Raw genomic sequence first — 24,185 nt, forward strand, 5'->3', positions numbered from 1 at the left:
CAAGTGGCAGCTTTCCACTATACCCAGTCTATTGTTAGAATGCTCTCTGGCAGCTGCAATTCTGTCTGACTGAAGACACAGCCAAGCAAATGTAGACTTCTGGAATGTTCCAATTACTGCAATCAGGTTGCTGGGTGCGCTTTCATTATTAAAATACAAACTCCTAGATTTATACATCATACGTACAAGATAGAGTATTCAATCCATCACTCATAAGCAGTCGATAACGGGGTGGACTATTCCCTGTAGTAATGGGACGGATGTTCTAGGAGAGAAAACACAATTCATTAGCCATGTTGTCTGCCCAGTCCCCAGGGATAAGTAAACCTAAGCGGCAGGAGAGTGGGTTTGCCATTAGTCCCACAGAAACAGAGCTGCTTGCCCACTCTCTTGACACCTATATCCAAGCAAAAGAAAACTGGACTTGATGATTCTCCCACCAACCTCTCTCTACTAACATTATTAAACACAACACAGATAAAAACAAAGTAAGTTACCAATACTCTTGTATTCTCTCTCCCCTAACTCAAATTTGATTGAAAATTTAATTAAAAAAAAAAACACCATACAACAAGGCAGCTAATATAGGTAAGGTACTATGGAGGAAACATGATAAAAATACAAAACGGGGGGTGGGGAGGTGGGGGGTGGGAAATCCTTCCCCTAAAGAGGCTTACAATTGGGGTGAAGATGGAGGCAGAGAATAGCAGAGGTGTGCACATAATGACATGGGAGCAGAGCCAAGACATTTATTTCAGCTTGAAGAAAATCAGAGGCAGCTTTCCGAAGAACATGAAATACGAAAACAGCCTTAAGAAGACTGGCAATGAGTTTGGGAGCAACAGGGAGATAAACCATCGGGCCTACTGACTCAGAATCTGCAATCGTGGTCCAGATTTCTGCTCCTATTGATTTTGAAAATCCTCAGCAAAATTTGAGAACTCCTTAAATGACTGATAGGGTTAATGAAGAATTTTAAGCAGACAAGTTCTTTTTGGGTAGAGAGCTCCAGAAGCCAAATATGAGACAGATCTGAGCAAGACAAACCCCAGGGTAGAACCACCAAGGAGGAAGAAGTAATGGTGTGTTTTTGTTGTTGTTGTTGTTGTTGTTTAGTCGCTAAGTCAGGCCTGACTCTTTTGTAACCAGACTAGCCCGCCACGTTCCTCTCTCCTTGCGGTTTTCCAGGCAAGAATACTGGAGCTGGTTGCCCTTTCCTTCTCCAGGGGATCTTCCCAACCAAGGGATCGAACCCAAGTCTCCTGCATTGGCAGACAGGTTCTTTGCTGCTGAGCCACCAGGAAAGCCTACATTCTATATTATGTAGAGATTATTTCACTCTGGGCTCTACTGACTTTGAAGGGTTTATAGGAATCCTTTAATCTCCAGATGCTCACAGGTAGCAGGTGTTCTTGTTATAAGATTCTAATACTTTATCTAGAAGGCTAAAAAATGACAGGTACAAAGGCAAGATTTATGAATAACAGAATGATGACGCACTGAACTTGGGTTAGAAAGCTGTTCCTAAGATGAGATAATCAAGAGCAGGGGTTCAGCAGGTGGGCTCTGGAGTCAGACCACCTGGGTACAAATCAGGGTTCTACTGCTTTCTACTGTATAAACTGGACAAGTTGCTTCCTCTCTGAGCCTGTTTCATCATCTGTGAAATGGGAATAACAACAATGTTGTAGCAAAAACAGAAATGATACTTTTCTTAAATAAAAATGGGTAGCAATACAGTATCTACCAATTGTGGAAAGAAGAGAAAAGCAAAGCTTCAAATTGGAACCTCCAGAGATCAAACTCTGACTAACATAACAGAAAAATAAAGCCCAGTTTCTCTCTCAGAGTTACAACATGGACTGGACTAATTTTGTGATGATGAAGAGAATTTAGAGTGGACAAATTTCCTAAAGTGGACTGTATGTCCTCTATGAAATGTAATTTATAATTATATGTAAGTTCAAAAAATGTTTGACATAAAAATATGGAGATACTCACAATGACTTGGAGGATGGGTTTTATAGATGTATCTCCCTGTTGCATGATGGCCTGAAAAAGTAAAAACGGATTCTTGTGAGACAGGTATTCAAATCATGATTAAAACTTGACGTATTTTTAGTTTGGTATCTGGAACAAACCACAGATAACATTAGTAAAAGATTCCTTTCAGAGCTTACCATTTGAGAATCCACTTTAAGTTCTTTATCATTCTGGACAAATTATAAAAGTGGGATTCATACTTACCAACAATATACATTTACTTCATGTATGTATTCATAAAATACTGGTATCACATATGTACTCATTATTCATAATAGCACATTTATTTCCCTATAATGTCCATTAAGTGGGAATCAGACAAATAAGTATAGCAAACCCTTAAAACAGAGTATTATGCAGCCTCAAGAAAATGTTTATATACCACTAGTTGCCTCTTGTAAGAGGAACTGGGTGATGGGGGATACATCATCCAGTTGGAGGCAGACCTTGCACTGTGTCCTTCTATACTTTTTGAATTGTCCAAATTCATCAAACGGCATATGGCTTGATGTACTACTGTGTACAGCTGGATGTATTACAGACTAATAGTGTGCAAATCTTATGCAACATAATTTCTACTTTATGTAAATCTAATTAAACTTCAGTAAATGTGATCTTTATTTTGGCCATGCCCCACAGCATGTGGGACCTTAGATTTTGACCAGGGATTGAACCTGAGCCCCGTGCATTGCACTAGAAACACAGAACTGTAACTGCTGGACTGCCAAGAAGTCTGATTTTTAAGTAGCCATTACTGGGGAACAGAATTAGGGGAAGGGGCAGGTTAGTAATTTCATCAAGCACCTTTCTGTTCTATCTGAGTCTAAAACAGAATACATGTATTTCTTTACTACTCTTAACATTTGTGTCATCAATAAATAGTGAATATAAGACTTACTCTTCTGGGACATATAACACGACATATACACTTAAGACAGAACTGACTTAAACATTCCAAATTACCATTGCTAGTAAAAATACAAAGCAACGATGGTGATCATTTTGTAATGTACAGAAATATCAAGTCGCTATGTTGTGCACCAGGAACTAACCTTGTAGGCCAATTACACTTCAAAAATGAACAAACTCAAAGAAAAAAATAGATCAGATTTGTGGTTACCAGAAGCAGGAAGTAGAGGGAGAAGGAACTGAACAAATCTATTCAAAAGGTAAACTTCCAGTTGTAAGATAAGTACCAGGCTCAATGTAATGTACAACAGGATTAATATAATGATGCTAAATATGAAAGTTATTGAGAGTAAATCCTAAGAGCTCTCATCACAAGGAAAAAAATACTATTTTTTCTTTTGCATGTGTATGAGGTGACAGATGTTCACTAAACTGACTGTGGTAATGGTTTCAGATCATTATGCCCTACACCTTAAACTTACATAGTGCGGTATTTCAATTATATCTCCGTAAAACTGGAAGGAAAAAAACACAAAGCAACAGAATGCAATGCTCAAAAGTATGCATTCAAATCCTCAGCTCGTGCACAAACTACTTCTCTGCATTTTAATTTCGTCTGTAAGACGGGGTTAATGATAAAAATCTACTTTACAGGGTTACTGTAAGTACTGACTATAATGAAATATCTGGCACATTGGAAATGATCAAAAATATTAGTTCCCTTCCCCTTTCTTTGTATTACCTAATTACTTAAGATAGAAATACTATTTGTTCTATTTACCACAATAGTTTCATGAATAATCTCTCATGTTAGCTCTTGCTGAAAATGTCCCTACTATTTGTGTGCGTTAGTTGCCCTTTGGGGGTCTATGTCTTTTGAACTAAAATATTACTTGCTTTAGATGAGAAATTTGACAAAGGTTCTCTACCAAAACACACATATAAATTTTCATTGTCGTTTATGAACAAGATCTAAGTAATACTACAATTCTGAACGTGACAAAAACTAACTCAGCAAATTATTTAAATAATACCTTAGTCACTGTTTTTAAAAGTAAAGAACAATTCCTGATTTGTCTTAAAGATGCAGGGTTGCGGCTATAAAGGAAACAAGGACTACAATTTGCAATCACTTCTCAAGGTTAATTATTTTTAATGTATTAAAATATTCACTCCACTTTGCCAACTGTGCCTCTTCATCCACCTCTGTCCCTTTCTTTTCACTGCCTCACACGCAAGTAGTAAACATTTATTGGGCACCTAATACTGGCCAGCACTGCTTCAGGAATCGGGCAGACTGTGTTGGGCAAAAAAAAAAAACCAAACAAGATTTCAGGCTTCAGAGCATTTACAATCCAGTGGGGGGGAGACAGAAAGGAACTGACATTAATGAAATGACCTATATTTAATGTAAAATCATATCTGCGACTGTTAATAAAAAGTAACAAGTAATGCACATTTATTATGTATCAGACATGGACTAGGCACTTTAATAGCTCATTTAATCCTTCCACTAATCATAGGCAACAGGTACTAGGTATGATTAGCCTGTGACAGAAGAGGAAAGACAGACTTTAATATCTTGCCTGAAATCACAGATAATAGGTGAACAAACAGGAATTAGGATCTGAAAATACTTTGACTTAAGCCTAGCAAAGTGAGTCAAGGAAGAGTTCTTTGAGGAAGTAACTGAGTGGAGACTTGGAAGATTATGTTAATCAACAGGAGAAGAATGAAGAACAACCCATTGTTAATTGGCTACACTCCAATAAAAAATAAAAAATCTAATAACAATAATAATTTTTTTAAAAAAGCACCACCCAGGCAGTAGGCACAGGTTAAAGAATGTTCAAAGCCCCTGTGGAAGGCAGGAGTATGAAATATACCAGGAATTTACAATTTACTTTATGCTGTGTTAGGAATGGCAGGAGGAAGATTATGCTGGGTAAAAGCGAGAAGGCCAGGCACAAACAAGGGTGCCAGTATGCCTGGAGAGAAGTAGCTGGATTTGAGACATAGGTGAAGGCATAACAGACCAAACTTAGGTACGGACTGGACAGCCAGGGTGACAGAGTTTATAGGAAGAATGACTCGACCATTTCTGGCTGGCATAACTTAATGAATAATGGTGCCATGCATCCAGCCAGGGGACAGCAGAGGCCCAAATTTAGGAAGATACTAGATTTGCTTTGGAACATGTTGGAACATGTCTTTGAGATATCAAGTACACAGATGATAGAGGTTTGTCTTTCAGAGTAAAGCTGGCCCTGGACAAAAAATAAAACTTGTGAGCAACTGACATAGAGACGGTAATTTTATTGTTTTGGGAGAAGAGGGCCTAGGGTTGAGCCTTGAGTCAACAAAAATTTACAGAAGGATCTGAAAATAAGACGGGGAAAGACAAGCCAAGCTGAGCCATAGAAACCAAAAAAAGAGGATGCTACCGGAAGAAAGCTTTGCCCAATAGTCAAACGCTGCTGAGAACTGATAAATTTAGATCTCAAAAGTGTCTGTTGGATTTAACAACCCCAGGAGGCACTGCTGACTTCAGCCAGGGTTACAGCGATCAGGGAGCTACTGCTGCTGTTAAGTCGCGTCAGTCGTGTCCGACTCTGTGCGACCCCATAGACGGCAGCCCACCAGGCTCCCCCGTCCCTGGGATTCTCCAGGCAAGAACACTGATCAGGGAGGGGAGTGCCTAATTCGAGTCGGTTAAAGGGGAATGTGAGGCAAGGAAAAGAACTGAAAACTGACAACTCTTGCAGAAAGTTTCGCTGCGGATGGGGGAAGGGAAGAAGAAAAAGTGGCTGCAGGAGAGAGATGGGAGGAAATCAATAGTTTACTTTGTTTCAATTCCTTAAGCAGGAAAAACATGAGCATGTTTAAAAAGATGACGATAAAAATACGTTAACTGATGATTCTAGGGAGTCATCCGGTGGTTCCTCCCCAGCCCCCGCTATCACTCCGGCTCCTGTGTTCTCTCCCCCTTCTCCACCCGCACGGCCCCAGGGCCCACAGCCACCCCGGACCGCGCCCAGCTCGCAGGCGTCGCCTCACCGCAATGGCCCCCTCGCTCAGGTGGCCCACCATGGTTCCGCCGCAACAACTCCCGCGCTCCGGCTCCCCCAACACAAGCCTGGCTTTACTCCCGGGGACCCGCGCGCTCCAAGGCGATTGGCCGGAGGAGCTGCGTGAACCGCCCCCGCCTCCCGGCGTGCGCACGGCACGGGGCGGTCTGAGGGCCGAGCAGCCACCGCATTGGCTGAGGCGCGGCACACGGCTCACGTGACCCACCGGAGTCCGGGTCCCGGGCCTTGTTGCGGGATGGCGGGGGCCTGGGGGCGGGGCGCCGAGCCGCGGGGCGCGCGAAGCGTGACGCGGGCGCCGCCAAGGGCGCAGGGCGGAGGGGTTCCGGGAGCTTGCCCCTCGGGCCCTAGGAAACGAACCGCGCTCGGCCTTTGGCTGGCAGCCGCAGACTGCTGGCCCAGAGGCGTGTTCGAGGGGTTCCCTGATAATTCTGCTACTGAATGTGGTCAAAGCAGTGACTCGCTTCTTTCAGCAACCCCGAGCTGAACTCCCGCAGGTGCCAGACCCTGAGCTTGGCACAGTGGGGGGTCTCTCAAGGTAAATAAGACCTGGTCTCTACTCCCAGAGGGGAGCACAGTACGTCGAGGGAGTTTTCTGCTGTGCGTAGCCTTAACTCAGTGTAGACGTGGTTTGGGCCCCAGGAGAGACGCAAAGTGTGCTCCTGTCGTCACAGGTGGCAAAATCAGGGAAGGCTTCCCGGAGTAGGAACCATTTCCACCATCTTGAAGGATGTGTGGAAATTCGGATAGTAGGGTATAGAGGAAAAAGCGAGACTTGATCAAAAAGTGGGCCAGGGGTCAAATAATAAAGGGTTTGCACTGGGCTTCCCTAAGTTCTAGGAGGAGCATCGGTGAATTTAAGGCAGAGAATTGACATCTGTCTCAGTATGGAGGATGGACTAAGTTGGGAAGGGGGAGCGGGGAGGGGGAGTCAGAGGGCCTGAAGACTAATGACACTCGAGAAAGAATGCCAGACAAGAAATGGTGAGGGCTTGAACTAAAGGAGTGACCTCGGGATTGAAAAGAAAAAACTGAACTGTGTAAGAAATCTGATTCATCATGTATAACGGTTTCCTAATACGATGCCGGGAACAAAGTCAGTTTTCAGTAAATATTTCTGAATGAAGGGATGTGAATTGGTGCGGGAGAGGATACATCCTTGCTTGGCATGTAAACAACTGTAGGAAGAGACTACAAGATCTGATTTTGTTGCTTCATGCTTGCTTGAATGAAATCGATTTTCTGAAATTATGCATTTGTAGAAAACTGAATTCCTTGTTTTCTCACTCATTTTTTAGATCTACAGTAGCATGGATCTGCCCGTGGATGAGTGGAAATCATACATACTTCAGAAGTGGTCTTTGCTCCCCAAGTCCATTCAGGTCACCATTTCTACAGCAGAGACTTTGCACGATCTCTTTCTTCACTCATCTCCGCTTCTTCAGTAAGTGAATGAAAGCTTCAGTCAGGGAAGTTTTGATCTGGAAAGTGTTCTCTTTTATGACTTCCTCTCAGATTATATCTCTTTCTGATGGAAGAGTTAAGTGCAGATTTTTCTCTTTTGGGGCATTCAGCAGTTCTTGCTATTTCCACAGTTCTTTCTAACCTATTATATCAATAGAACAGGTATGTGTGTGCTCAGTCATGTCAGACTCTCTGCGACCCCTTGGACTGTAGTCCACCAGGCTCCTCTGTCCGTTGGATTTTACAGGCGAGAATACTGAAGCAGGTTGCCATTCCCTTCTCCAGGGGATCTTCCCGACCAGGGATTGAAGCTGTGTCTCTTGAGTCTTCTGCATTGGCAGGTGGATGGATGCTTGTTAGCTTTGTCATTGTCAGCATTATGTCTCAGTAGTCATGCCTTGAGGTAGTTACTAGGCTGTACACCTTGCCATATCCCAAAGGATACAGTGCAGATTCAGTGGCTGCACATAGAAATTAAAAAATTCTATTTGGAAAGAACCATGGAGGTCATATAGTCTAACCTAAGTAGTTTTAAAACACTCTTGACTACATTCTTCAATAAGAAACATATTGTACATCACGACCTAGTACACACATGTGTATAAGAAACTGAAACAATTTCCCAAAACCTCGTTCAGTGAATTATTATTGAACATCTGTTTCATGCCAACTACTGTGCTAGGTGCTTAGTAAACCAAAAGCACATCATTTAAAAAAATACCCTGGTGTCTCAGTGGTAAAGAATCTGCCAATGCAGGAGACACGGATTCCATCCCTGGGTCAGGAAGAATCCACATGCTGCGGAGCAACTAAGCCCGTGAGCCGCAACTGTTGAGCCTGTGCTCAAGAGCCTGGGAGCCACGACTGCTGAGCCTGTGTGCCGAAACTTCTGAAGCTCACTTGTCCTAGAACCCAGGCTCTGCACCAAGAGAGGCTGTTGCGATGAGAAGTCCACGTACCTCAAGTAGAGAAAAAGCCCAGGTAGCAACAAAGACCCAGCTCAGCCAAAAATAGATAAATGAATTTTTTAAGACAGACAAAGATCCTTACTACCAAGGAGGAACAGAAATAAACATCATAATGTGTATAATATGTTAAAAGTGATAAGTGCAGTTGAAAAAAGGAAAATTGAATGGGGTGGGGGCAATAGCCAGTGCTAGGAACGAGAGTACAGGTTGTAGTATTAAATGGTATCGTCAGATATGCCTCTTGAAAGAGCAAAAGTGGAGCAGAGTCTTCGCCATACAGGAGTTTGCAAAGTAGATGTCTGACAGAAGAGAATTCTGGGCAGAGAGCCTAAGATGGGAGAGTATCCGGCCTGGTTTAAAAAACAGCAAGTTGGGTGAACAGGTAGTAGTGAATAAACAAAGTGAGCCAGAGGGCGAGTGGTAGGAAATACTATCAGAGGAGTAATGGGACATGCATGGGAGTTGGGAGCAGGTTTCCCGATCAAGTGGGCCCTTTATTAGTGCCTTATCTTTTTACTCTGAGTGGGAAGTTATTGCAGCATGTGGTAGGAAGAATTCTAAAAATGCCCCTCACCCCCACCATTCTTGTCCCCTGGTTATTTAATCTAACATTAACCTAAACACTGCTGGGAAGGGATTTGGCAGATGGAATGCAAGTCCCAAGCCAGCTGACTTTGAGATATAATTACCGGGTGGGCATAACCTTAATCAAGCAAGACCTTTAAAAGCAGAGAGTTTGTCCCAGCTGGTAGCAGAAAGGGAAATCAGAGAGATTCAAAGCATAAGATTTGAATGCGCTTTGGCTGGCTTTGAAGATGGAGCCACATGACAAGGAATGCAGGCAGCTTCTGGAAGCCCAGAGTGCTTCCTGGCTAACAGCCAGCAAGGAAATGGGAACCTCAGACACACAATTGCAAGGCACTGGCTTCTGTCAACTGCCTAAATGAGTTTAGGCACAGATTCTTTCCCAGACCTTCTGTAGAAGAGCTCACCTTGATTTCAGCCTGTTAAGACCCTAAACAGAGAGCCCAGGCAAGCCCACCTGGACTTGTGATCTACAGAACTGAGGATAATAAATGGGTATTGTTTTAACCTGCCAAATGTGTGGCAATTGTTACACAACAATAGAAAACTATTAACGCAGTTTTGAGATGAGAATGATATGATCTGATTATATTTTAAAACAGATATCAGCAAACAACATCGCACAGGATAAATCCATCCCACTGCCTGTTTCTGTGTGGCCTTCAGCTAAGAATGGTTTTTACAGATAAACATTTGTAGTCAATTTGATGATGGGGGACATTGGCTTTGAGCTCCAGTTTAGCAAAATGGGATCCTTTAAAAATTTTTTGGTTTTCATTTTCTCATTAGTAGACCTTGTTTAAAAATGTGCTCGGTTATTACTATTAATTTTGAATTTTGCAAATAAAAGCATGTTTTTTCTTTTGTTGTATAAGTATGTATATAACAGCCTGATTTTTACCTCTTGGCCCATATAGGCTAAATGTTTATTCTTTGGCTTTCTAGAGAAAGTTTGCTGATCCCTGTTTTAAAGGATTGCTCTAACCACTGTGTTGAGGGTATACTATAGGAGGAACATTTCCCTGATGGCTCAGTTGGTAAAGAATCCACCTGCAATGCGGGAGACCTGGGTTCGATCCCTGGGTTGGGAAGATCCCCCCTGGGGAAAGGAAAGGCTACCCACTCCAGTATTCTGGCCTGGAGAATGCCATGGACTGTATAGCCCACGGGGTCATAAAGACTCGGACATGACTGAGCGACTTTCACTTTCATAAGAGGAGCAAGAATGGAAATAGATAGACTTGTTGGGAGGATTATTGCTTTAATCCAGGTGAGAGAGGAGGTGATAGTAATTTGGGCCAGGGTGGTAGTAGTGGGGATGAGAAGTGGTTGAATTCCAATGGTGGACTTAATCGCATTTCCTGACACATGGAATATGGTGTATTAGAGAATGAGAGAAGTCAAAAGTGGCTCTCGTGATGTAGACCTACAGGGCAAAGGTAGAAGGATGAAATTTCCACACCTGGGAAAGCTGCAGGTGGAGCTGTCTTGGGAAGGAGCTTGAACGATTCATATTCCAGTTGGCAATGTCCAGTAGACATCCAGGTTCAGTCACTCAGTCATGTCTGACTCTTTGCAACCCCATGGACTGTAGGCCCCCAGGCTCTTCTGTCCATAGGATTGTCCAGGCAAGAATACTGGAGTGGGTTGCCATGCCCTCCTCCAGGGTATCGTCCCAACCCAGGGATCGAATGTGAGTCTCTAGTGTCTCCTGCATTGGCAGACAGATTCTTTACCACTAGTGCCACCAGGGAAGCCCTCCAGATCACTGGCCATACGTCTTTCCTGTGTGCTTTTTGTACACAAAAAACACACATACAATCTTCCTCTCAAGCCATTTGCTGGATTCTGCACCTGTGTCGTGGTAAGTTGAAAATCCTAGGGACCTCCGTGAAGGTCCAGTGGTCTTCTGCTTCCACTGCAGGGGATACATTTTCTATCCCTGGTCACGTGCTGCGTGGCACAGCCAAAACCAAAAAAAAGTTATTAAAAAGAAAATCTTAGTTCAAAACATGCAGAGACCAAAACTTTCATGCATGAGGAGACAAGAGACCTTCTAGTCTCTCAACCAAAAGCTCAGGAGATCCACACCCGAGGAAACCACAGATGTACTGAGTTTTAGTAAGCCTGTAGCCCAACACTGATCCAGTTCAACTCTTGATTGGATAAATGTAGGCCAGCCCTCATACTCTGTCTGTCTAGGATAGGAAAGGAGACACTTTGACAGTGGAAGATGTTGTCTTGCTTCCTTATGTTTTTTGTACACAGTGTCAGGAACACAGATTTACTAAACATGCAGAGGGGCAGAAAAATAACCAATAATGAAGAGGAAAAAAAATTAACATTAGAAATAGATCGATTGATATCTACATACAGACTTTTAAATAACTCTGATTAACATGTTGAAGAAACTAGGGGAGATGGACTAAGTGGATGAAAAAATAGATTGCAACAGAGAATCAGAATCTATAAAAAAAATCAAATTCAGGTAGTCCAGAGTAGTCAAAATCAAAGAGGCAGAAAGTAAAATGGTGATTGCCAGGAGCTGAGGGTGGGTGGAAATAGAGGGTTATTGTTTTCATGAGTTTAGAGTTTCAGTTTTACAAGTTATGGAAATGGATGTTGACGATGGTCATGTAACATGAATGTATATACTACTACTGAATATATACTTTAAAGTGGTTGAGATAGTAAATTTTATACTATGTGTATTTTACCACAATAAAAGTAGTTTTTAAATAATAGAGGCAAAAAAGTAGACTTTTCAGAATTCAAAATATACTGTAATTAAAATCAACTTAATTCTCAAGCTTGACAGAAAATTGGATGTAGTGGAAAATTAGATTAGGAAAGTGGTTTACAGGTTAATGAAAAACAAAATAAAGCACAAGAAGAAAAGAAAATGGAGAAAATGGTATGGCATACAGAGATATATAGGATACAATCAAACGTCTAACCTACCTGTAATTGGAGTGTCAGTAAAGAAGAGAGTCAGATGGAAGCAATATTCTAAAAGGATGACCAAAGATTTTCTAAAACTGATAAGACATCAACCCACAGATTCCAGAAGCCCAGCAAGTCCCAGACAGTGTAAACATAAATAGAATCACACCTAGAGACATCAGACTCAAACTGCTCAAAACTAAAGGTGAAAAAAAGAGGAAATCTGAAAAATAACCAAAGAAAAAAAAATGTACTTTGTCCTTTTGGGTGTAAGAATATGACTGATGGCTAGTTTTTTTCAGTGAAACTATAGAAGCTAGAAGACACCTGAATGGCACATTTAGAGTGGTGAAAGAAAAACAAAGTAAGACAAAACTTTCCCACCTAGAATTCTATACCTAATTAAAGTACCTTTCAAAAATAAATGCAAAAGAAAAATCTGAGAGACTGTTTCTTCTGCAAATCAGAGCTTTAAGAAATACTGAAGTAAGTTCTTCAGGTTAGGAAGCATTGTGATTGCAGAAAGGAATGAAAAGCACCAGAAAAGGTATGTATGTGGGTAAATAGTTTTGAATTAATTACTTAAAATGATGACAAAAATAAAACAATGATGTTAACGTCTTATGGGATTTAAAACATTTCAAAGACATGACATCAGTAGTTCAAAGGGCAAGATGAGTAAATGGTGTTAAATTGTAAGATTCTTGTGTTTGGGAAATGGTAAAATAGTATTGTGGGTTTTTTTTTTTTTTTTTTAACTGTTACAAAACTGTTGCAGTGAACAGCTTATATGTATATTTTTGTACATATATTTAGAACTTAAGATGGATTGTTCGAAGAGGATTTGTTGTATCAATGGTTATAAGCACGGAAAATTTAACAAATACTGCCAAATTGTCTTCCAAGAAGGCTTTACCCATTTATCATAAACGTACTCTCACCAGCGTTAGAAAGCAACAGTCTTTAATTTTTGGCACCCTTAAGGACAAAATAACGTTTCAATTCACGTTTTTCTGATGACTAGTTACAGTAACACCATTTGCAATGTTACCCATTTCTGTTTCTTCTGTTAATTTTTTGTTCCTGTCCTTTGCCCATTTCTCTAGTGGATCATTTATCTTTCTCGTTCATAAGAAGTCTTCATGACTCTGGCTATGTATTTCTTTATGGTACATGCTACTAATTTTTCTCCTAGTCTATTGTTTATCTTTTTAAAATTTTTACTCATGGTGTCTCTCGTGCATAAATTGTGTGTATATGTTTTAACCTCTATACAGCCATATCTGTCATTTTCTTTTATGGCTTCTGGGTTATGTGTCTTAGGGTAGTCTACTCTTCCCCGGGATTATAAAAAATGTTTTATTTTCCTCTTACTCTTTTGGTAACTCTGTGTTTTAGTTTTAGCTCTCTAATCCATCTGGAATTTATTTTTTGTATATGATGTGAGGGAATGTTTTAAGTTTTATTCCCCAGATGATTTCCTGACATCATTAATTGAATAGTCCATCCTTTCCCCAGTGCTTCAAAATGCCACATTTATTAAAAATTAAATTCCTACTTATCTGTAAATGTGTTCCTAGGCTCTATTTCTGTGCCAAAACCAAAGAGTTTTAATTACTGTGATTTTATAGTGTAATATTAGAATTCTTTCAGTCAAGTGACAGAACCCAGCCCAAATTAGGAAATCTACAGGCTATGAAACTAGGATGTGCAGAAAGGCAGGCCTATTTTTTCGCAAAGTTGTGTCCAGGAGCTCAGAAGATGTCATCAGACTCCCATCTCTTCATCTGTCAGGCACTCTCTCCCCCTGGTACTCAGGATAGCCATTGGTAGCCTTGAGCACACCCTGATAATAGCTTAATAACTACAAGAAAAGAGGTCATCTTTTCCAAGAGTTTTGGCCAAAAAAAAATGTCTGGGTTGGACTCTGATCAACCTATCTTTGGTGGCATGCATACCCCTTCAACCAAAGGCGTGGGCTCTTCTGAGTGGCCAGGCCTGTACCACATGCCCAACCCTCTTGTGAAATTGGGGTCAGTCCTCCTCCAACCACAAGAAATGGTTTCCCCTGAGATTTTATTACCAGATGTAGTGAGAAAGAGCACTTGAAGGCAGAAAAGTCTGGTACAAATGTGGCTTTGCTCTCTGTTAAGCCAAGTTCCCACACACACACAGGGTCATTCTTCTTTTTCAAGACTATCTTGGCTATTTTTATATACAATTCCCCCATGTGAACTTCAGAATTGACAGTCAAGTTCAATAAAAAGTGTCATTGGGTTTTTGGAATTGTGTTGGATTTATAGATTCATCTAGGGAGATTTGACATCTTTACAATATTAAATTTCCTCATTCAAGTAAAGGGTATATCTTGCCACATGTTTAGGGCTTCTTTTATGTCCATAAGTAAAATTTTTTTTATCATTTTCTTTATACAGATCTTGTACATTTCCTCTCAGATTTATTCTTACTTCTTAAAAGGTTTTTGTTGTTCTTGTGAATAAGACTTAACCCCCAATTAAATTATCTAACTGATGATCGATGGTATAAACATAACCTAGGAATCGTAACAGGCCACCTAACTGCTTTCACATTATTTCATCATTTTTATGCCAGTCCAGTTAGAATTTTTAGGAAGTATATCTGCAAGCAGTAATCTTCCTTTCCAATATTTGTAGCTCTTCTACCTTTTAATTATAGCATTAGTTAGACCAGACTCTAGTGCAGTGTTGAATAGTAATAGCCATTTAGGACATTGCTACAGGGATATAGTATTATATAATACCCTTTTCAGTTTATGGAAGTTGCCTTACATTCCACCATAAATAAGTGCTGGATTTTATCAGTTCTTTCTTTTTATATATTAGTGTCTTCTAAGAGGAATGATCATTTTCTTTTTCTCCTTTAATCTGTTAATGCAAAATTGGTATCAGTAGATGTACTAAAGTTGAACTGTTTTGGAGGTAAACTCTGGTTATTATCTATCATTTTTTTTAACACATGGCTAGATTCAATTTGCTGATGTTATTTTTAGGATTTTTATATCTGTGTTCTGAAATGGTATTAGATGGCATGTTCTTTTTTGTGCTCTATTTGTCAGCTCTTGGTATCAGGGTTATGGTAGCCTCATAGCTTGAATTGGAGAGTTTCCCATCTTTCTATGTGCTCTGAAATAATTCATGTATTGTAGGGATTATTTGATTCTTTAAAGCGGGTAGAAAATCTTGTAAAACTGTGTAGACATGGTACCTTATTAAGTGGAAATATTTTCCTTTTTTAGTTCGTGTTTCATCAGAGTAATATGCATATCAGGCTTCCCTGGTGGCTCAGACAGTAAAGAATCTGCCTGCTGTGTGGGAGACCTGGATTTGATCCCTGGATTGGGAAGATCCCCTGGAGGAGGGCATGGCAACCCACTCCAGTATTCTTGCCTGGAGAATCCCACAGACAGAGAAACCTGGTGCGCTACAGTCCATGGGGTTGCAAAGAGTTGGACACAACTGACCAACTAAGCATAGCACAGCAGAATATGCATATAATGTAAGAAGTCAAATAATACTTCAAAGCTTATAAAGAAAAACAGCAATTCTCTGTCTTACTTTCCCCCATTTCTGTTCCCCAAAGACTGATATTTAAAATTATTTTCACTGTTTCTTCCAGTATTTAATTTCATATTGCTAAACAGTATGGTAATAATGTTAGTTTTGAGTTTTTAGTTTTAGATGCCAAATCTAGCTCTCTTACTCCCAATTCACATGCAGGCTGCTGCTACTGCTGCTAAGTCGCTTCAGTCATGTCCTACTCTGTGCGACCCCATAGACGGCAGCCCACCAGGCTCCTCTGTCCCTGGGATTTTCCAGGCAAGAGTACTGAAGTGGGTTGCCATTGCCTTCTCCATGTATATTTTTGTTTTTCCCTCATTCTGTTGTCATAACTATATTATAGTTCACAATGTATTCATTCAGTTCAGTCTCTCAGTCATGTCTGACTCTTTGTGACCCCATGGACTGCAGCATGCCAGGCTTCCCTGTCCATCACCAACTCCTGGAGCTTACTCAATCTCATGTCCATTGAGTTGGTGATGCCATCCAACCATCTCATCCTCTGTCATCCCCCTCTCCTCCCACCTTCAGTCTTTCCCAACATCAGGGTCTTTTCCAAGGACATCAGGTGGCCAAAGTACTGGAGTTTCAGCTTCAGCATCAGTCCTTCCAATGAATATTCAGGACTGATCTCCTTCAGAATGGACTGGTTGGATCTCCTTGCTGTCCAAGGGACTCTCAAGAGTCTTCTTCAACACCACAGTTCAAAAGCATCAATTCTTCTGTGCTCAGCTTTCTTTATAGTCCAACTCTTACATCCATACATGACTACTGGAAAAACCAGAGTTTTGATTAGGCAGACCTTTGTTGGCAGAGTAATATCTCTGATTTTTAGTATGTTGTCTAGGTTGGTCATAGCTTTTCTTCCAAGGAGCAAACATCTTTTAATTTCACGTCTGCAGTCACCATCTGCAGTGATTTTGAGCCCGAAAAAGTAGTCTGTCACTGTTTCCATTGTTTCCACACCTATTTACCATGAAGTGATGGAACCAGATGCCATGATCTTAGGTTTCTGAATGTAGAGTTTTAAGCCAACTTTTTCACTCTCCTCTTTCATTTTCATCAGGAGGCTGTTTAGTTCTTCTTTGCTTTCTGCCATAAGGGTGGTGTCATCTGTATATCTGAGGTTATTGATATTTCTCCCAGCAATCTTGATTCCAGCTTGTGCTTCATCCAGCCCAGCATTTCTCATGATGTACTCTGCATATAAGTTTAATAAGCAGGGTGAGAATATACAGCCTTGACGTACTCCTTTCCCTATTTGGAACCAGTCTGTTGTTCCATGTCCAGTTCTAACTGTTGCTTCTTGACCTGCATATAGGTTTCTCAGGAGGCAGGTCAGGTGGTCTGGTATTCCCATCTCTTTCAGAATTTTCCACAGTCTGTTGTGATCCACAATTGTATAGCTAATAGAATATGATACTGGTTAAACCAGTTTTCACTGTGTATATCATTATGTCTCTGTAGATATCATGTGAACCACAAAGTATATTTTGAATTACATTTCCTTTCTGATACAGCTCTTGTTTTCCCTGAAGTTAATTTTTCCCTCTGTTTTTATTTGTTCTGTGTATCTCTCACTACTTCATCCCCAAACTTCTTTACTTAACAAGTTAGTTCTGGAGAGCTGTTTGTAAAATTAGCCAATCATAATCTAAAATGACCAAAAAAGATTTAAATTTCTAATTCCCATATGCTTGCCTGTTAAAGGAAAATGTGAATTGGGCCTTTAAAGCTTAAAGCCAGGCATGCACTTTTCTTTTTTGCCATTTACAGTCTTTGAGGAATATTTTCTCCAATTAGATGCCTTTTGTCAATATCAAGACCTCCTGAGACAAGTGAACCTCTCCCACTGATAATCTGCAGTGTCCTAGGGAATCCTTAACAGAGTTATTATCTGTACTCACTGCCTTTCCATTTGTTTTGATTTTATACTGGTACAGCTGGACTACTTTCCAGAAATCAAGGAAATGCTCAAAGACTAATGGATTTATGTAAATAAAAATAACATAGGAGCCAGTCTGGAGAGTTTCCACTGTCCAAATTTAGGACAGTCTGAGCATCAAAAAGTATGATGATGGTAATGGTTTATAAAAATGAATTTTTTAAGTTCATGGTGATATTCAAATAAATACATAAGTAAAAGAAGAAAAGGGGGCAACATTTGTCTTTACATAAGAATGCTAATTAATAAGTTTAAAAATAATGATAAAATTAGAAAATCACCATTTTGTAACACCCAATGTAATAACTGAATTCTGGCAATAATCATCAATGGATGCTCAAACCATTAGAAGAAAGATCACTGGAAACAGATTATTCCCATGGCCTCAAAGCCCCACAGATTACTTATTAATGTTACTTACTACAAGAGGTAAGTTATCTTTATATTGGAGGAATCTAACAGTCACTAATCAAATGACCAAACAGCATCCCCAGTGGTGGTCGGACTGACTGCTTGATATTATGTGTCTCCTGGTTTGAAACAGCAAAAAGTATACAGATTTAATAATGTACTAATACTCTTGGCAAAAATTGTTTGATCTGAATCTAATCATGAGGAAACAATGAGACAAAACCAGAATGTAGAACATTTTTCTGGCCCGAATCTTCAGAAAATTTAGTCATGAAAAATAAAACAAAAATCATGAAACTATCAAAAGACACTAAAGAGAAATAATGGCTAAGTGCAGTAATTAGAACCTTGATCCTGCATCAGGTTGGGGTAAGAAAAAAAAAAGACATTTTAGGAATAATGGAGAAATTTTAAATGATATTTGAATTAGAGTTAATTTTTTAGGCATGATAATGATATTGCAATATCAAGATATAGGAGAATGTCCTTATTCTTAGCAGAGGCATGGTGAAATACTTAGAGGTAAACTTCCATGATGACTGCACTTATTTTCAGGAAAAAAAATATGCACGTGTGAATGGATGCTAGTTATTAAGCTATAGCTTCTCAGCTCTTATCTTCTGTACGCTCTGCTGGGGCTGGGCCTTTCTGCTTTGCCTATCAAGCTAATAAGAGGCTCTACCTCTCTAGGGCTCTAGAAAGAGAAGGCATGGCTAGAGGAAAGAGCTTGGTTCTTTCTATCTGCTTTCAAGTTAGACTCTACATGCCAAAGAATGAAGTTGGACCTTTACCTTAAACCATCTACAAAAGCTAACTCGAAAATAACTCAAGTAATTTAGTTGATTTAAGAGCTAAAACTATAAAACTCTTAGAAGAAAACATAAGCCCAAAGCCTATGACATTGGATTTGGCATCTTTTCTTGGCTCTGAAACCAAAGGCATGAGCAACAAAAGAAAAAACAAGCAAATCAGACTTCATGAAAAGTGGAATATTTAGTGCCTCAAGTGGCAATACCAACAGAGTATTTATTCTGTTGGCAATTGTCTGCAGGCAACCGACAGAATGGGAGAAAATATTGCAAATCATATAGCTGCTAAGGGATTAATATCCTGTATAAAGAAATCCTAGACTCAAGAACAGCAACAACAAACCCAATTAAAAATGGCCAAAGGACTTGCATAGGCATTTCTCCAAAGAAGATAAGCACATGAAATAAGCATATGGAAAGATGCTCTTAGCATCACTAATCATTAGGGAAATGCAAGTCAAACGACAGCAAGATACCTTATTGTCCTAATACTCGTTAACATGGCTACTATCCAAAAAAAAATTAAAAAGTGTTGGTGAGGATGCAGACAAATTGGAGCCCTTGTTCACCGTTGGTGGGAATGTAAAATGGTATAGCCATTATGAGAAACAATATGGCAGTTTTTCAAATTTTAGACTAGAATTACTATGGAATCCAGCAGTACCACTTCTGGGTTTATACCCAAAAGAACCGAAAATGAGACTTGAACAGATTTACTTGCACACCAATGTCCAGAGCAGTATTATTCACAATAGCCTAAGAGTGAAAATAGCCCAAATGTCCACTAACAGATGAATGGATAAAGAAACTGTGGTATATACGTACAATGGAATATTATTCAGCGGTGAAAAAAAGAACCTTGGGAATGCTATGCTTAGTAAAACAAGCCAGACATAGAAGGACAAACACTGTATGATTCCACTTATATGAAGTACCTAGAATGGACAACTTCATAGAAACAGAAAGCATAATAGAGGTTACCAAGGCTGGAGGGAGGGAAGACTAGAGAGTTGCTGCTTAATGAGTACAGACTTCTAGTTTGGGCTGGTGAAAAAGTTCTGGAAATGGATAGTGGTGACGATTGCACAACATTATGAATGTACTTAAACTGTCCACTTTGAAATAGTTAAAATGATAATTTTTAAAATATTTACCACAATAAAAAAAATTAACCAGAAAATTGTTCCATCTTGGACTTCCCTGGTGGTCCATCCATTAAGACTCTGAGCTTCCTCAGCAAGGGGCACTGGTTCAATCCCTGGGTGGGGAACTAACACCTACCATGCCACAGAGTGCACCCACACCCAAAGAAAAACGTTTTTCATCTCACTTCCACACATTTTTTATCCTAACCTTCCAAAAGAAAATTTGAAATATTAAAAAAGACCATCCATTTGCTTTTCAAAACTTTTAATTACTGAGTTAAAGTTGGTTCTGCAAGAAAGAATGAGTTATTACAGCTTAGTTCTTAATTACACTGAAGACCAATTACAATAACATTGAGTTTGTCATCATTTTGGATTAAGATTAAAGAATAGTCATTGTTAGGCAAGAAGAGTTTTCCTGTTATTACTGTTCATCACAACTTTTTTGTTTGGATAGGATTTGCAGATTTAACCTAATTTAAAACAACACAAAAACAAATAGAACAAAGAATAGGATCTGTGTGTATCAGATATGCGTGGGTTATTGTCCTCAGATTTTCTGGACTGGAATAAATTTTGAACAGGCAGGCACACCTTCTGAATTAAATAAAATCTTTCCTTATTTTTCTTTCTCTGTTATTTATTTTGAGTTTTTTTTTTTATATTGTGTTTAAATATTAATAAAACCATATTTGACATTAAATGAAAGATAATGTTTTGTGAAATTTCCGGATATACACAGATGCATCACACTGAATCGCAACGTGAAAGGTATTTCTTATGGTAGATCTTTGTAAACAAAAATTTGAAAAATAGTTTTCTGAACATTCTGCAGTTTTGACTTTGATTTCCCCTTTAACCCAAGAGTTGCTTAAGAGGATTTTTAGTTCCCATTCTGTTCATATTTTGTTTCATTGCACTGTATAGTCAGAGCATAGGCTAGGTTATTCTATACTATTTTTCTTTATTGGAAGAAAGGTGTATGTTTGTATATTTCTATATTAGAAAATTCATATACTTACTTTTAAACACTTGGCAGACTGAAACAATTTCAGATTTTCTTGCAAAAATAAGGTAAAGAATTGCTGTGCAGCACCCTTCTTTCAGATTCTCCAGATGTTCACAGTTCATTACACTAACTTTATGATTCATCTCCTCTCTTCCTCTTCTTCAGGCTTCTCTCCCCCTCCCTCTTCTCACTCTCTCCCTTCCTCCCTCTCTCCCCTCTGTCAGCTGTTCACCCAGGTATTTTCAATAAAGTTTAGGTGGAGACTACGTCTTAGTACAGACTCTGGTGTATTATGTCATTCTCCACACCCAAACTTCTGTATAATGCATTAATCCAAGGAATGGTTTATTGGCCAGTAATTATGAGATATAGAATAAAAAGTGTACGGGACTTCCCTGGAAGTCCAGTGGTTAAGCATCTGTCTTCCAGTGTAGGGGACTCAAGTTCAATCCCTGCCGGGGGAACTAAAAGGTCCCACGTGATGTGGGCTCACTGAGCCCATGTGCTCTAGAGCCCTTGCGCCGCAGTGAAGACCCAGCACAGCCCCAAAACAAATAAATAAATTGTATTCTGTCCTCTAAATAGAAATTCTAGTCCCTTTGTCTCTGAGACCGAAGCTGGTTTCCCCAGTCACGTTACATAACGCATCCAACCTCTTGCGTCCCAGTGTTTCATAGGCACTCACTCCTGTTTCAGGTGCAGTCGTTCATTTTCCTTGAAATAACAAGTCTGTGCTTTTTTTTTTTTTTGTCATTGTTGTTTTTTCTTTCTTCGTGAAGACCTGAGGATGAGATGTTTTTAAAAAGGCTTTCTGGAGGTTACCTTGTTGGAAAAGACCCCGACGCTTCCCTTTTCTACAGAGAAAAAGGAAACCAAAAATTTCAGGCGAAGGATTATATGGGAGCCGCAGTGCTGTACTCTAAGGTAAGACCCACCCCCAGCCAAGCAGGAGGAGCTGTCTCAACCATCCAACAGTGCATATTTCTTCAAAAGACAGAACCGTTCTTGCCAAGTGGTATAGCCACTAGTAACTTTGTCTATTAATTCTGGATTGGATTTGAAAAAGAAAACTGGTACAACTCTGTTTCTGTTCATATTCTGAAACAAAGGAGAGTTTGTATTATATGTCCTAAATTCCACCAAGAAACTTCTCTTCACGTATTCCCTCAGGCACAAGTGTAGCAAGCCTTACTGGACGCCTTGGCCTCCCTCACCCGTGTCTATCAGCTCTCACTGAATTGTGTGCCCTTTTTTGTCTGAATAACCGATGAGGCTGTTAGTGTGTGATAGTCCCAATTTAGAGAGAAGTTGGATTTGGGGGCTAGCCACCAGGTTAGCTTATAGCCAGTGTAACTTTGATTAAGGTTCATTTCAGTTCAGTTGCTCAGTCATATCCGACTCTTTGCGACCCCATGGACTGCAGCATGCCAGGCTTCCCTGTCCATCACCAACTCCTAGAGCTTGCTCAAACTCATGTCCATCAAGTCGGCGATACCATCCAACCATCTCATCCTCCATTGTCCCCTTCTCCTCTTGCCTTCAATCTTACCCAGCATCAGGGTCTTTTCCAAGGAGTCAGTTCTTCGCATCAGGTGGCCAATGTATTGGAGTTTCGCTTCAGCATCAGTCCTTCCAATGAATATTCAGGACTGATTTCCTTTAGGATCAACTGGCTTGATCTCCTCACAGTCCAATGGACTCTCAAGAGTCTTCTCCAACACCACAGTTCAAAAGCATCAATTCTTCAGCGCTCAGCTTTCTTTATGGTCCAACTCTCCCATCCACACATGACTACTGGAAAAATCATAGCTTTGACTAGATAGACCTTTGTTGGCAAAGTCTCTGATTTTTAATATGCTGTCTAGGTTGATCATAGCTTTTCTTCAAGGGGCAAGCGTCTTTTAATTTCACGGCTGCAGTCATCATCTGCATTGATTTTGGAGCCCAAAAAAATCGTCTCTCATTGTTTTCATTGTTTCCCCATCTATTTGCCATAAAATGATGGGACCAAATGCCATGACCTTCGTTTTTTTGTATGTTGAGTTTTAAGCCAGCTTTTCACTCTCGTCTTTCACTTTCATCAAGAGGCTCTTTAGTTCTTCTTTGCTTTCTGCCATAAGAGTGGCGTCACCTGTGTATCTAAGGTTATTGATATTTCTCCCGGCAGTCTTGATTCCAGCTTGTGCTTCATCCAACCCAGCATTTCGCATGATGTACTCTGCATATAAGTTAAATAAGCAGGGTGACGTACTCCTTTCCCTATTTGGAACCAGTCTGTTGTTCCATGTCTGGTTCTAACTGTTGCTTCTTGACCTGCATACAGATTTCTCAGGAGGTAGGTATGGTGGTCTGATATTCCCATCTCTTGAAGAATTTTCCAGTTTATTGTGATCTACTGTTCATGAGAACCCCATGAACAGTATGAGAAGGCTTCCAGAGTAGGAACTTGAAAAAAATTCCTGAGAGACTTCCTTCCATAATTTTTTAGCAATAAATATGGGTTTAAAGCAAGAATGTATCAATCCCTTGAATCAGGTCTGTGAACCTTGTCTATTGAAATAGTTAGTGTGCAATTTATAGTTAGTGTGCAATTTAAGTGAAAGTGAAAGTCACTCTGTCATGTCCAACTTTTTATGACCCCATGGACTATACAGTCCATGAAATTCTCCAAGCCAGAATACTGGAGTGGGTAGCCTATCCCTTCTCCAGCAGATCTTTCTGACCCAGGAATGGAACCGGAGTCTCTTGCATTGCAGGCAGATTCTTTACCAACTGAGCTATCAGGGAAGCCAGTGCTTTTGAAGTGGGTACCCCCTACTCTGCATCTTAAACAGACCGATGCTTAAAGTTTGGAATTAGTTTTCCAGCTATCAGACTAACAGCAGTATCTTCTAAAATTGATAAAAGCTCTGCTTTATGATGCTACAAGAAAGTATTTATCTGAATAACGTGTTAGTGATTGCCGAAGAACTAAAACCCACTAGATGTAATGATCACTGATAAATGCCTTAATAGTTCTTTTTCAGAGCTAATCTTTCTTCAGCTGCATGCATACGTGTCATAAATGTGATCACAGGGAAGTTGTTCAAGGAAAATAAACTAAAAAAAGTAAAATCAGATGAAAAATTAAGATTTGTTCTGAATGCAGAGGGAGATGAGCCTTCCTATTTTCATGAAGCTAGTATTTTGGTGATTATAGTACTTTGCCGTTTTCCCATAGAGTTGCTATTTTCTTTCTTTTTTGAAATACTATTTGTTATTTTTGTCTG

General features: G+C 39.9%; 2 protein-coding genes across 5 annotated transcripts in view; one reads left to right on the forward strand and one right to left on the reverse strand.

The window, feature by feature from the left end:
- Positions 1-6,165, reverse strand: part of RPA1 (replication protein A1) — a 45,157-nt gene extending 38,992 nt beyond the window's left edge. Inside the window, exons 1-3 of the mRNA XM_005888249.3 lie at positions 6,010-6,165; positions 2,002-2,052; positions 187-265 (exon numbers count right to left, since the gene is read on the reverse strand). Coding sequence (XP_005888311.1) covers positions 187-265; positions 2,002-2,052; positions 6,010-6,042 — 163 coding nt within the window. The 5' untranslated portion in view covers positions 6,043-6,165. The remainder of the gene's footprint in view (positions 1-186; positions 266-2,001; positions 2,053-6,009) is intronic.
- Positions 6,166-6,284: 119 nt separating this feature from the next.
- The window catches only part of SMYD4 (SET and MYND domain containing 4), a 40,064-nt gene continuing 22,163 nt past the window's right edge, over positions 6,285-24,185 (forward strand). For all 4 annotated transcript variants that reach the window (XM_070390253.1, XM_070390250.1, XM_070390251.1 and 1 more), the window contains exons 1-3: positions 6,285-6,576; positions 7,337-7,482; positions 21,696-21,840. In XM_070390253.1, coding sequence (XP_070246354.1) covers positions 7,349-7,482; positions 21,696-21,840 — 279 coding nt within the window. In that variant the 5' untranslated portion in view covers positions 6,285-6,576; positions 7,337-7,348. The remainder of the gene's footprint in view (positions 6,577-7,336; positions 7,483-21,695; positions 21,841-24,185) is intronic.

Source organism: Bos mutus, chromosome 19 (genome assembly GCF_027580195.1).
Source record: "Bos mutus isolate GX-2022 chromosome 19, NWIPB_WYAK_1.1, whole genome shotgun sequence".
Taxonomy (NCBI): domain Eukaryota; kingdom Metazoa; phylum Chordata; class Mammalia; order Artiodactyla; family Bovidae; genus Bos; species Bos mutus.